The 12,093-nt window shown below is 58.1% G+C and overlaps 1 protein-coding gene across 1 annotated transcript in view; it reads right to left on the bottom strand.

Moving 5' to 3' along the window:
• The window catches only part of RASA3 (RAS p21 protein activator 3), a 128,865-nt gene that overhangs the window by 35,880 nt on the left and 80,892 nt on the right, over positions 1-12,093 (bottom strand). Inside the window, exons 7-11 of the mRNA XM_026447167.2 lie at positions 8,637-8,713; positions 7,868-7,948; positions 7,409-7,481; positions 4,452-4,528; positions 988-1,092 (exon numbers count right to left, since the gene is read on the bottom strand). Coding sequence (XP_026302952.2) covers positions 988-1,092; positions 4,452-4,528; positions 7,409-7,481; positions 7,868-7,948; positions 8,637-8,713 — 413 coding nt within the window. The remainder of the gene's footprint in view (positions 1-987; positions 1,093-4,451; positions 4,529-7,408; positions 7,482-7,867; positions 7,949-8,636; positions 8,714-12,093) is intronic.

Below are 12,093 nucleotides of genomic sequence, written 5' to 3'. Positions count from 1 at the left end.
GAGCCCCGTCAGGTGGGTGGAGCCCGTGTCCGAGGCACGAGCCCCGTCAGGTGGGTGGAGCCCGTGTCTGAGGCACGAGCCCCCTGGGGTTCTCTGGGGTCTGTGGTGGCTGCCTTGGCTACCCGGGCCAGGGGTTCGCTCAGCGTAGGAGGAAGCCTAACTCAGCTCAGGGGGCCTGTGCCTGTGCCGTCTTCATAGAATCAAAAGACACGTGCGTTTCAGTTTCTGGGAATGAAACCTGCCCTCACACACATGGCAGAGGGACACATGGGGCATGAGGCCGCGGCACACAGTCCACGCCTGGCAGTGCACGCCTCCTGCAACTCCGGGCCCTCTCAAGAGCTGCCTGTCGCTAAGGGACACACGTGAACTGGAAGTAAAATCAAACAATGAATGGCCTGCTCCTTCCACCAAAACACCAAGCACCTGGAGAAAACAGGAAAGAAAGGCAGGAGGCAGCAACACACGTCATGCCCTGGGGTGGGTTCTGGGTGAGAGCCGATCCCTGAGGTCTAGACGTGCAGAGGGGAGTGGAGAACCCTGTAATGTGCCGTCAATAGGAGGTGCTGCCGAGGGCCCAGAGCAAGACTCGGAGTGAAGCCGCGGGGCAGGGCCCACTGTGCGCATTCTGGGCTCCTGCACCAGCTGCTGATGCCCTCTCCTCCCAGGGGTCAGACCCCACAGGCTGCTGGTGGCTTAGGGCCACTTTCACCCGCGTTCCCTGTCCTGTTTTGAGGTGCCAGCCATCATGAGTCCCTGCTGAGTGTGATCCCTGCTGCCTCTCCTCACCTGCCGTTTCTCACCTGCTGTGGGGCAGAAACTCATCAAGCCAGAGCTTGTCAGAGCTACATGAAAAGTAAGAGCAGGTGGGTGCCCGGCGCAGCCGAGGACCAGCACGCACGGCCTCTGTGCCTTTCCACTCAGAGGCAGCATGGGTTTTTGTGTCTCTCAGAGATGCGGAAGTCTGCAGGCGCAGCGTCACCTTACCACGCCTCGTAGGAGCTGGACTGCCGCAGGACTTTCAACGGTATCCTTAGTTCTCCCAGGAATTCATCTCCAAACTTCAGGTTACTGGCGTTCCAGAGGTCAACTCTGAAAAACAGCATCGGTACAGCTCTCGCTGATGGCAGCCCGGGTGGAGCAGAGATTACGGGCCACGCTTCGTTACCCTAGGAGCAGAGGGGAGCCTGCAGTGCCTCCCAGAGTCTCCATCAAGGCTCAGCCCACGGGGCACGTTTAAAACACATCAGACCAGCCTGTGGCTTTGGAACAAAGACGAGTGTCTCCCAGTGGTAATGGACAGGCAGAGGAAGGCGGAAGGCCATGGGCCCAGACTCAGACCCCAGGCTCTTAGATAGGAAGGAGCCTGGCCGTCGCTCCGTGCACCCAGGAGCTACATGACCCCAGGCTCTGCGCCAGGAGGGAGCCGGGCATCGCTGTGTGCACCCAGGAGCTACGTGGCTGCTGCCGCTCTCGGCTCCAGCACCATCTGTCCCCTTTGCCCACAGCAGGCCCAATGTCAGCAGCCTGTGCACGGCGGGCAAGGGAGACCCTCAGGGGCCTGTGGCGTGTGCCTCTCGTGCCGTCCCAGCATACGGCCCAGCAGCCTCCATCTGCAGGGCTCACTGCAGGGGATGATGGAGAACTTGGGCCGTAGAGAGGAGGGTGCCCACGGAGGATGGGCTGCCTGACTCAACAGCCAGGGGCTCTCTGCTTTCGTCACATGAAAATGTGCCTCAAAACAACACTGGGCGCTTGTGAATGCCCCTGAATGTAGAACCCCGTGTCCACGGATCGCTCACGACCTGGGGCATGAAGTGGATTCAGGGGCCACGCACACCACAGTGGGGGGAGAACCGTGGCTGCAGCATGGTCCACGAATCTCCCTGAGTAGCCCAGGCCCAGCATCGTGAAGCTCTGCTAACGTCTAACACGGCAGCGGCTTCCACTAATGCTCTGTCCTGGTGCGGGACGGGACGTGTCCCCTCAGACCTGGGGCTGTGAAATTCTGACAGACACACAGCATCCCTGGCTCCAACAAGTCTACAGGACTGTACCCCAGTCCCTCATGGCCAGGACCCACCCACAGGCCTGAAACACCCGGAGTCATGTGTGGCCAGCTCTACCCACGGGCCTGAAACCCCAGTGACGCGTGGCCGGCCCTACCCGGGGGCTAAAACTCAGGAGGTCTAACCACGCTGTGGCCATCACGGGCATCCCCCTGGGGGGAGAAGATTCCGGAAGGCCAGTGATTCTGTTGCCCTTGCGAATCCTGCAGGGCAGAGGCACCGCAGAGGCACTGGCGTCTGGGGCCGGGGAGGGCTGACAGGCCACACAAGAACCCACAGCGCGCTCCTTTCAGAAGGAACAGAGGGGACCGCTGATCTGCGCTGGGACACTTCGGAAATGTGCCAAGTGGCCAGGCAGGCGCATCTGCCTTTAAAAAGGGAAATATTTAAAACATGTTTTGTGTGCTTTTAAGAAATTCAGTAACTAGGACTTCACTCCTGAATTCAAAGCTTGGTGTAAAAAGGAACCAACGATGGTGCTTCCTTCTCTTGAAAAAGGGGCTGGCGGTGGGGCTGGCATGAGTCCTGGGGAGGCTTCCTCAATGCCCAGCCCAGGGTCTCGGGCCCTGGCTCAGTACCGTGAAGTCTGGAAATGAGGTTTAGGCTAAGACATTTAAAAATGGGACTCAAACCGAGACAGGTGGTGGAGACAACCCTCCTTTAGGACTTAGAGTGAGGAGGGAGCGAAGCAGAGCCGGGGGCACACAGGATCTCAGGGTATCCAAGACTCCATGTGGGGTGGGGGGACGCCAGGGCGGCTGCCACGTTTCCAATGGCAGCTCTTGTTCCACAGGACCCTGACCCCACGGGAGGCAGATGTGACCGACCATGTCAGGGACATTCCTACGGTTCAGGGCCCTGACCCCTCAGGAGGTGGATCTGACCGACCACGTCAGGGACATTCTATGGTTCAGGATGGAGACAACTAAGGGAGGCGGATCTGACCGATAACATCAGGGACATTCCTACGGTTCTCAACCACAAAACCATGCCTCCCAGCAGTCGCAGGGCCTGAGCCACACACCAGCTCCACGTGTCCCAGTAAGGGACCCCCAGGGCAGTGCCAGGCCCTGGGAGGGAGCGTGACCAGGGATTTGATGGCACATTCTCCAAAATGACCTAAAGAAAGCAGGTGCATCCCAGGCTCAGGTGCACCCAGGCTCAGGGTCTCAGGGCCGGCTGGGGAGGGCCAGGAGGGAGCCGTTTCGTTCCTTCTCTGTCCAGCATGGAAGGTTCGGGGGCTTCAGGGCAGGTTCATCTGCCTCTTCACGGGGCATGGGGGCATTTGTTGGTACAGAAGGAACAGAGGCTACGTTCAAAAAGAAACAGGAATCCAGCCTATTTTCACCGGGAGGGGAGAACCCACCAGCGTTTGTGAAGGGCACATTCTGGGGCCCGCCCTCCTCAGACCTCTGAGTCAGCCGGATCGTGGGGCTCTCTAAATCCTGGGCCTGAGATCACGTCCCCACCTGCGTGAACCCGCAAGCGATTTCCCCGTTTCCCGTGGGAGGCGCTGAGGAACCAGGAAAGGGAGGTGGGGGCTCCACGGCAAAGGCTGACGGTGCAGCTTCTATGGCCACACGCAGGAAACACGAACCCAGGACCAGGTGAGAACGTTTCACTCGAGTCAAAGGGGACAGGGTCTCCACAGAGGCCGCCCAGCTGAGAGCCTCAGGAGTGTCAGGGCCGGGCGCCGTGCAGACCCGCCAGGCCTGTGACCTCCGAGTGAGGCCTGCACCCGTGCACAGCGGAGGGCTTAGAACAAGACCTGAGGAACGGCTGCAGCCCGTGTGCCCCTCACTCCTGGCGGATGAAGCCTTTCGGCCAGAGGATGTGGACCTCTGGCCTCTTCGCCTCTTCGCCGGAATTGCAGGGTGAGCCCTAACACCACCCACAGGCTGTCACTTCAACTACAGCTTCTGACATCCTGTTGTGAAAATTACCAAGAAAATGGAAATTCTTTTCCACCTATGACCCTATATTTATTTATTTATTTATTTATTTATTTTTTTGAGGCGGAGTCTCGCTCTGTCGCCCGGACTGGAGTGCAGTGACCGGATCTCAGCTCACTGCAAGCTCCGCCTCCCGGGTTTACGCCATTCTCCTGCCTCAGCCTCCCGAGTAGCTGGGACTACAGGCGCCCGCCACCTCGCCCGGCTAGTTTTTTTGTATTTTTAGTAGAGACGGGGTTTCACCGTGTTAGCCAGGATGGTCTCGATCTCCTGACCTCGTGATCCGCCCGTCTCGGCCTCCCAAAGTGCTGGGATTACAGGCTTGAGCCACCGCGCCCGGCCTGACCCTATATTTAGAACCAAATAACAAAGGAGCTGAGGAGTTTGGGTGAAAACTCCAAGTCAGGGACGCGGAGCCTGGTTCTCTCACCTGATTTCGAGCTTGTCCACGTCTTCTTCCTCAAAGTCAAAGTGAGACTTCTTGCTGTAGCTACAGGGCCGGGTCACCTGGAGTCAGCGGAGAGAGAAAGCGCTGAGACCGCGGTGCCACCAGGCGGGGGCATCTCCATGCGGACCCAGGCCCCGGGCTGCACTAACCTCTGCGCTGACCCACACGCCGCTCAAGGGCCACAACCAGGAAGGCACTAGGCAAGATGCAGGATTCAGGCCCGGCTTCCTGAGAGCCAGCATTTCCCACTCACAGCGCCCCGGAGGGGCAGACCCAGGCGAGACCTGCCCCAGGGCTGTTCACAGCCATGGCCGGACTCTCCCAGCGGCTCCTGATGGGGGCCGGGCTCTGGGGACACAAACGTCCCTCACCTGCACCTGCTCTGGGCCTGCCACCCTGTGAGGGAGGGAGGGACCCCCTCTGCCGTGGAGATGAAGCCAGCACTGCCCTCCCGTGGCCCCATCTCAAGGCTCTATTTGCCAACAGGAAGTGAAAAGCATGAGGCCTGTGGTGCCTGAAACTCAACAGCCCCTAACAGACCCCAGCACTCTGGGGAGCGTCAGATGGCAGCAAGTCAAGACGCTGCTACCTTCCTCCTGACACCTCTGCACTGTGGGTTCCTCAGAACAGTAAGGGAGTGAAGAAGTGAAGGGTCGAGGCTCTGGGACCGCCCCCCACCGCCGCCAGCCAGCAGGGTCCTTGCAGCCGAGCAGGAGGCCGCCCCACGGGCTCCAGGAGACCACAGTCGGTTACCACCTCGAGTTCCAATTTAACCACCATCAGCCATGCACCAGGTCACCTGCATTTACAAGGAGGGCTCCCTCCTGCCCGGCCTCACTCCCTGCCCCACCTTCTCTAGGCCTCAGCAGTGATGCTGGCTCAGGAGCTCTCAGCTCGAAGTTCTCATGCAGGGTCTGACACCAAAATCATGTTGCTAAAACTCCCTAACCTCTGAGCTTGCACTTCCTGATTGGTAAACTGAGGCAAAGATCACGGAGGGGCAGTTCTCTGCTTCGGGCTGAAGGCTGCTGACGCCTCCTCCTTCCTGACCTACACACCACTGTCCGCAAATTTGCTTCCCCCCAACTTCCCCATCTCATAAAACTCAGGTCAGGCAATGCTTCCTCCAGGAAGCCCCCGGCGCCCCTGCCTCACGCCCTCTCTGCAGGGCAGGTCGGAAGCTATTGTAGGGGTTTGTCTGTTTGCGTCCCTCCCATGCTGGCCTGGTGTGGTGGCCTTGGACTCCTCTGTTTTCTCCCACATCTTATCACCAGCTGATCAACAGCACAGTGCTGGCACCTGACACATCTGTTCAGTGAATGAAAGCAGCTCCTACCAAATTTATGAGATTATTTAATCTCATTTAGAGAGTTAAAGGGCCTTAATGTGTCAGTTGTTATTCTGGAAGAAAAACATACAGACACCGTTTCCCATGGAAACAGAACATCTGTTTTTCTGGGTCTGCTCCTGGTAGGTGGCTCCTGCTCCTGGTAAGTGGCCGTCTGACCACAGCCTGCGGGGCACGCGCTCCCTCCCCGGGGCTCGGCCTCCAGCTGGGTCAGAAGCAGCTGAAGCCAAAAGAGACAGGGGTGGAGACGGAGCGAAAGGTTACAGACTCCAAAGAGCAGGGCCCGTGTGTCCCACACAGCCGTGGTCAGCGAGGTCTGGGCCTTCCCTGGAGCCCCACAGGTGGTGATGCAGACCACGATTTTCAGACTGTCTGTGGTCACTCAGTTACTCCAGTAGGCTGAGACCTACGTCTTTACAGAGTGAAATGGGAGTGCACACGGTAGAAACGGTGTGAGAACTCTGCAAGTGTGATGAGCACCCGGGTGTGGCCGGGCAGTGGGCGAGCTCTACCCCACTGTGTGTATGATGGCTCCACGTGTGGCAGCCAAGCCAGCAGCCGAGGCAGGGGAAGCCGCCGCCTGGAACTCGGTCCATGCCGCACGCCTCCTGCGCTGCCAACAGGGCCCAGCCTGCCCCTGGGAGCCTGGCAGCTCCCTGCCTTCCCTTGCTCTGGCAAAACCACCTTCTCCGCCTGTCTCTAAGTGACGGCTTCCGTTTGAGACAGAGAACAGATTCCACCTCCAAAGCCCTCCTCACCATGGCCCTGAAAGCCTGGCCCTGGCTTCGGACACCAAGTTCCCACCTCTGCCTGTGGGGCCCTTTTGAGCCTCAGCAGTGCCCGTGGGTGCTGCTCAGACTGGTAGGTCCACTCTCCGACGGTCCCCCCAGAGCTGCATGCATCGAGCCCTGCTCAGCCATCGTGGCTCAGGGGAGCCCGCCTGGCCCCTCAGGCGTGACTGGCCATGCTCCTGCCACAGAGGCCTCATCCATCCTCACATCTCCAGGGCCTGTGCACGGGAAGGTTTGTGGATGGGAAGAGCATCTGCCTAGAGGCCCTGCAGACAGCCGTCCCCAAACCGCACCGGCCACATGGCAGGTCCCCACTCCACGAGATGCAGCCGTCCCCAAACTGCACAGCAGGTCCCACTCTACCGGGTACAGCCCTTGCACCCTCTTTTTCATGGATTTTGGTGCTTCATGTTCTGAGAGGATCTCTGTGTCTGAATCCTTTCCCCCTTTGCTTCAAAACCCTGCCTATTTCCACTGGAACAAGCCTTCCGCCTGCCCAGGGACACTTGGGCGGAGCAGCCAAAAACACAACAAAAAACCCCAAAGTCCTGGTAACTTGGAAAGCATTAACCTGTCATCTTTTAACTCAAATCTGGGCCAGTTTGGGAGACAACGAAAGGCCTTTGTCTCTCGGGAGAGGAGGGAAAGTCTTGGGGCCACGGGTCGCGAGGCCGGCGGGGCTGGCTCCTCTCCAGAAGGAACTTCCAGAGGGAAGAGACTGAGATGGTTCTGATCCAGACTTTCCGCCAACGTGTCTCGGGTGCAGCCTACACTTGACGTTCACCCACGAAGATACCAACCTCAAAATAAAACACTTCGTCGAACTGGGGGTTGTTGGTCTTCCGCTTTACTTTCGTCTTCTTTGCTTCCGATCTGTTATTGAGAGAGAAAGGATTGGGATTAGAGCAACACTGCTAATTCCAAGTCTCTCAGTCCTAAAACCGAGCTCTCAAATGCACAAGTCACTTATTGCCTTTATTTATTTCATAAACATTTCTCTTCGTCTCCAACTCCGGATGGTATGCAAATCCCGAACCTTTACCGAGACAAAAATACCCAGCATGAAGGGCACGAAGGCTTCGTTTTCTACAAAGCAGGTTTGGAGCAATAAAGAAAACAAAACGAAGTAAAAATTACATATTCTACCTCAAAGCGCAACCTCCTGCCTCCTCCCAAATGAGGCGGTGGCCTCGTGATTTCAGAGCTGGACCCTTGCCCCCCAGGACCAGAATGGAAACCCAAGGCGTGAGGCCACTTGCCTGAAGGGTCCTGCCAGTGTCACGGTGGCGTAGGGGTCGCACTGCCCATTCACGATGGGGAGGCCCTGGCACTCGACAATGCTGAGGAGAGAAGCAGAGGTGGCGTCAGGAGGGAGCGCGGACCCCCGGGCATTTGGCAAGACAGCTCTGAGTCAGGCAGGAGGCCTGAGTTCAAGCTGTGAGATGCGGTTTCCTCCCTGGAAGGCAGGGAGGGCCCATGCCAGCCGCTCTGCCTCGGTGTGACACTGAATCACGCCGGCCATTCGCAAAAGCCCAAAACAACACCTCTAAGGTGAGCATGTGCTTTAGTGAGGACGCCGGGAGTGTGTGACAGGGCACCTAAAGCAGTGTCATCGGGGGGGGGGGGCAGGACCCTGAAAACAGCGTCATCCTGGGAGGCAGGACCCCTAAAACAGTGTCATCCTGGGAGGCAGGACGTCCAAAAGAACACCATCCTGAGGGGCCAGAATCTCTAAAACAGCATCATCCTGGGAGCCAGGACCCCTAAAACTGCATCATCCTGGGAGCCAGGACCCCTAAAACAGTGTCGTCTTGCGGTGCCAGAACCTCTAAAACAGCGTCATCCTGGGGGCCCAGGACGTCTAAAACAGCATCATCCTGGGGGGGCCAGAACCTCTAAACAGTGTCATCCTGGGGAGCCACCGGCTCTGGAAATTCCTGTGCGTTGGTTTGAAAACCGCTGCGTGCTCCTTGGGAGCCAGAAGGGCCACGCGCTGTGTGCTCAGTCCCTGGTGAGGACGCGTCTTACCGTGTGGCGAGCTTGTGGCAGACGACCCCAGTGTCTGTGATGACCTCGCTCAGCCGCAGCTCCAGGTGCACTTTGCCCTGCAAGGCACGAGGACGGGGCGTCAGGCGCTGTGGCGCTCCCACAGGCCGCCAGGGCCGCGCAGCCCAGGGAAAGCCTAGAGGGCAAAGGGAGCGGGTGGCTCCGCCCTGCAGCAGCCGACGGGCACGTGTGGCCCCCGGGACGCAGGGTCCCAGCCGTGGCCTTCCTTCAGGAGAGCTGCTTGCCTGGCCGCTCGGCCCCATGTGGCTGCCCAGGCTCCCGGCTCTGCTGAGAGCAGGTCGCTGCCTCAGAAGTGAGGGGTTCAACCGTGTGGGAGATGGTCATTCGGTGAAGCAGCCCCCCAAAGATGCTGAGGCTGCAGGCTGCTCACGTGTGTCCATTGGAGCAAAGCAGAGGGGAAGCACAGCTCTCTCCTGAGCCGGGGCCACTGCCTGCCTTTACCTCCCCGCGGGCAAGGCCGCATGGAAGCCGCAGGAACCTGGGAGAGCTCACACAGAGAGCAAGGCTCACACAGAGAGCAAGGCTCATGGGGGCTTCCAGCAGAACAGACAGCAACGCTGCCCTGCGGGTCCACCTGTCTCTACGGATCCGTCTGTCTCTGCGTGCTGCTGTGTCTGTCCACCCGTCTGTGTGCACAGCTGTGGGTGTGTGTCCACCTATCTGTGAGTACGACTGTGTGTCTGTCTGTCTGCCTATGTGTGTGTGCGGTTTGTGTGTGTGGCTGTGTGTGTCCACCTGTATAAGCATGCTGTGGTGTGTGTGCCCGCCTGTGTGTGTCCACCTGTCTGTGCATGCAACTGTGTGTGTCCATCTGTGGACACTGCTGTGTGTGCGTGTCCACCTGTGTATGTGTCCACCTGTGTCCGTCTGTGCATGTGTGTGTGTGTGTCCATCTGTGCTGTGTGTGTGTGCAGCTGTGTGTCCTCCTGTGTGTGCGGCTGTGTCTACCTGGGTGTGTGCAACTGTGTGTGTGTCTGCCTATGCCTATATGCGACTATGTGTGTCCATCTGTGCTGCTGTGTGTGCGTGTCCACCTATGTATAGCTGTGTGTCACCTGTGTGCAACTGTGTGTCCGTCTGTGTGTGAGGCTGTGTCCACCTGTGTGCATGCGACTGTGTGTCCACCTGTGTGTGCATGTGACCGTATCTGCTTGTGTGTACGTGTCCACCTGTGTGCAGCTGTGTGCATGCAGCTGTGTGTGTCTGCCTGTCTGCGCATGTGGCTATGTGTCTGTGTGGGCGTGCAACTATGTATGTGTCCATCTGTGTGCACACGGCTGCATGCATCTGCCTGTGTGTGCATGAAACTGTGTGTGTGTGTCTGCCTGTCAGTGTCCACCTGTCTGCGTGTGCGTCTGCCTGTGTGTGCGTGCAACTATGTGTGTGAGCAGCTGTGTGTGCATCTGCCTGTGTGTGTGTCCATCTGTGTGTGTCTTCTTGTCTGTGAGTGTGTGGCTGTGTGTGTGTCCTTCTGTGTGTGCGTGTGACTGTGTGTGTCCACCTGTATATGTGTGTTTGTTGACCTGTCTGTACATGCAACTGTGTGTGGATGTCTGCCGGTGTGTGCACCGCCTGTGTGTACATGTGACCGTGTCTGCCTGTGTGTGTGTGGGGCTGTGTGTGCCTATGTGTGCATGCCGCTGTCCCTGTATTTGCTCCAGCCTGAATGGCACTGAATGGATGGAATGAACACAGATTCATCCATGCATCAGGAGCTCTGCCTGGCCCGGCCCTGAGCTCCTGCTCCTGAGGCTCCAGCAAGGCCAGGGCCTGTTCCCCAGGGCTTGTCACTCCTGTGGGAGGGCGGGAGGGAGGGGCAGAATGCGCGGTGCTAAGACGTGGACGGCAGAACCGACGGCAGCCCTGCAGCACGTGGCCTGGTGCAGAACCTCAGATGGAGCAGGGACCTCGCTTAGGCCCCACCAACCTAAACGTTAAAAACCCTTAAAGTTCCTTCAAAAATCTTCCAGACACCTAGCCCACCTTGAGAGGTAAATCACCTAATAAGAAAAATACATGAAATAATACCCAAAAAATTAGTCAAGAGATATGTATTCCCTATACAAGTTAAAAATAGCATCTTCACATATGCCACTAAGTTGCTTTTCAAAAACCCAGACCCTCACCAAACAGATCTACCAACACAGACCACAAATGCAGGGGGGATCACAGACCCGAACCCCAAACGCCAGGCTCTGTTCTGTGGCTGTCCACGGGCTAAAGCAGTGCCCTGTGGCAGGAGGAAGTACCTGGCCCAAGAGTAACTGAGAACCCACTGCTTCATCCCGTTCTCAAATGCCAGGCGCAAACTCCCTCAGGACAGAAGTGTTCGGATTAGAAAGAGGCTGCGCAGACGGAGGCAGCCTGATTCCTGTCAGGGAGCTTCAGGAAGAGTCACGCCGTATCAGGGGGTCGTGGTCCCTGCAGCAGGTTGTGGCCCCCGTGTGCTCTCCCGGGTCCTGGCAGCAGGTTGTGGCCCCCGTGTGCTCTCCCGGGTCCTGGCAGCAGGGTGCGGCCCCCGTGTGCTCTCCCGGGTCCTGGCAGCAGGGTGCGGCCCCTGTGTGCTCTCCTGGCTCCTGGCAGCAGGTTGTGGCCCCTGTGTGCTCTCCTGGCTCCTGGCAGCAGGTTGTGGCCCCCGTGTGCTCTCCTGGCTCCTGGCAGCAGGCTGTGCGGCCCCCGTGTGCTCTCCCGGGTCCTGGCAGCAGTTTGTGCGGCCCCCGTGTGCTCTCCCGGGTCCTGGCTGGGTCCAGGGGCACCTGGCTGGGCACCATCAGGTCCTGAGGCCGCTCCTGTTCCTGCAGCGTGAATCCCTCCCGACCGGCTGACTTGTGCGCTTCCGTCTTCTGCTGATTTGGGAGTGGGAACAAACAAAATCCACCCCTGGAAGGCCCTTTCTTTGGCCAGAAAATTTGCTGAGTAAATCTGCAGGTGCCAGCGCAGGCTGGAGAATCCCAGAACGTTTAGAGGTTAAACGACACAGTTCTAAATAACACACACATTGGAGAACACAAGACACATTTTAAAATGTTCTGGAATAAACAGAAATGAAAGTGTTACTCATCAAAATCAGTGGGACGCAGTGGGATCTGTGCTCAGGGTTTGACGGAATCTGGAGTAACGGCTGCACAGATGGAGCAGAAGGTAGATCCGAACCCTGACCTGAGCTTAGGGCTGGGAGACTGAGGAAAATGAGCAAACTAAACCCAGAGCCCAAGAACAGAAACCAGAAGTCAGATCAGAAACCAACAGAGAAAAATCAAAGCCAAAGGCAAATTCCTTGAGAGATCAATAAAATTAATAAACCTCTAACCAGGCTACCAAGAGCAAAGGAAAAAGGCACCAATTCCCACAGGATAGGAACGAGAGGACCTGGCTGCCGACCCCGGCACCTGCCTAGACGCTGCACCGAGGTCCCTGG

Source organism: Piliocolobus tephrosceles, chromosome X, assembly GCF_002776525.5.
Source record: "Piliocolobus tephrosceles isolate RC106 chromosome X, ASM277652v3, whole genome shotgun sequence".
Classification (NCBI taxonomy): domain Eukaryota; kingdom Metazoa; phylum Chordata; class Mammalia; order Primates; family Cercopithecidae; genus Piliocolobus; species Piliocolobus tephrosceles.
The sequence above is the reverse complement of the archived record's forward strand: the minus strand, read 5'-3'. Positions and strand labels throughout refer to the sequence as shown.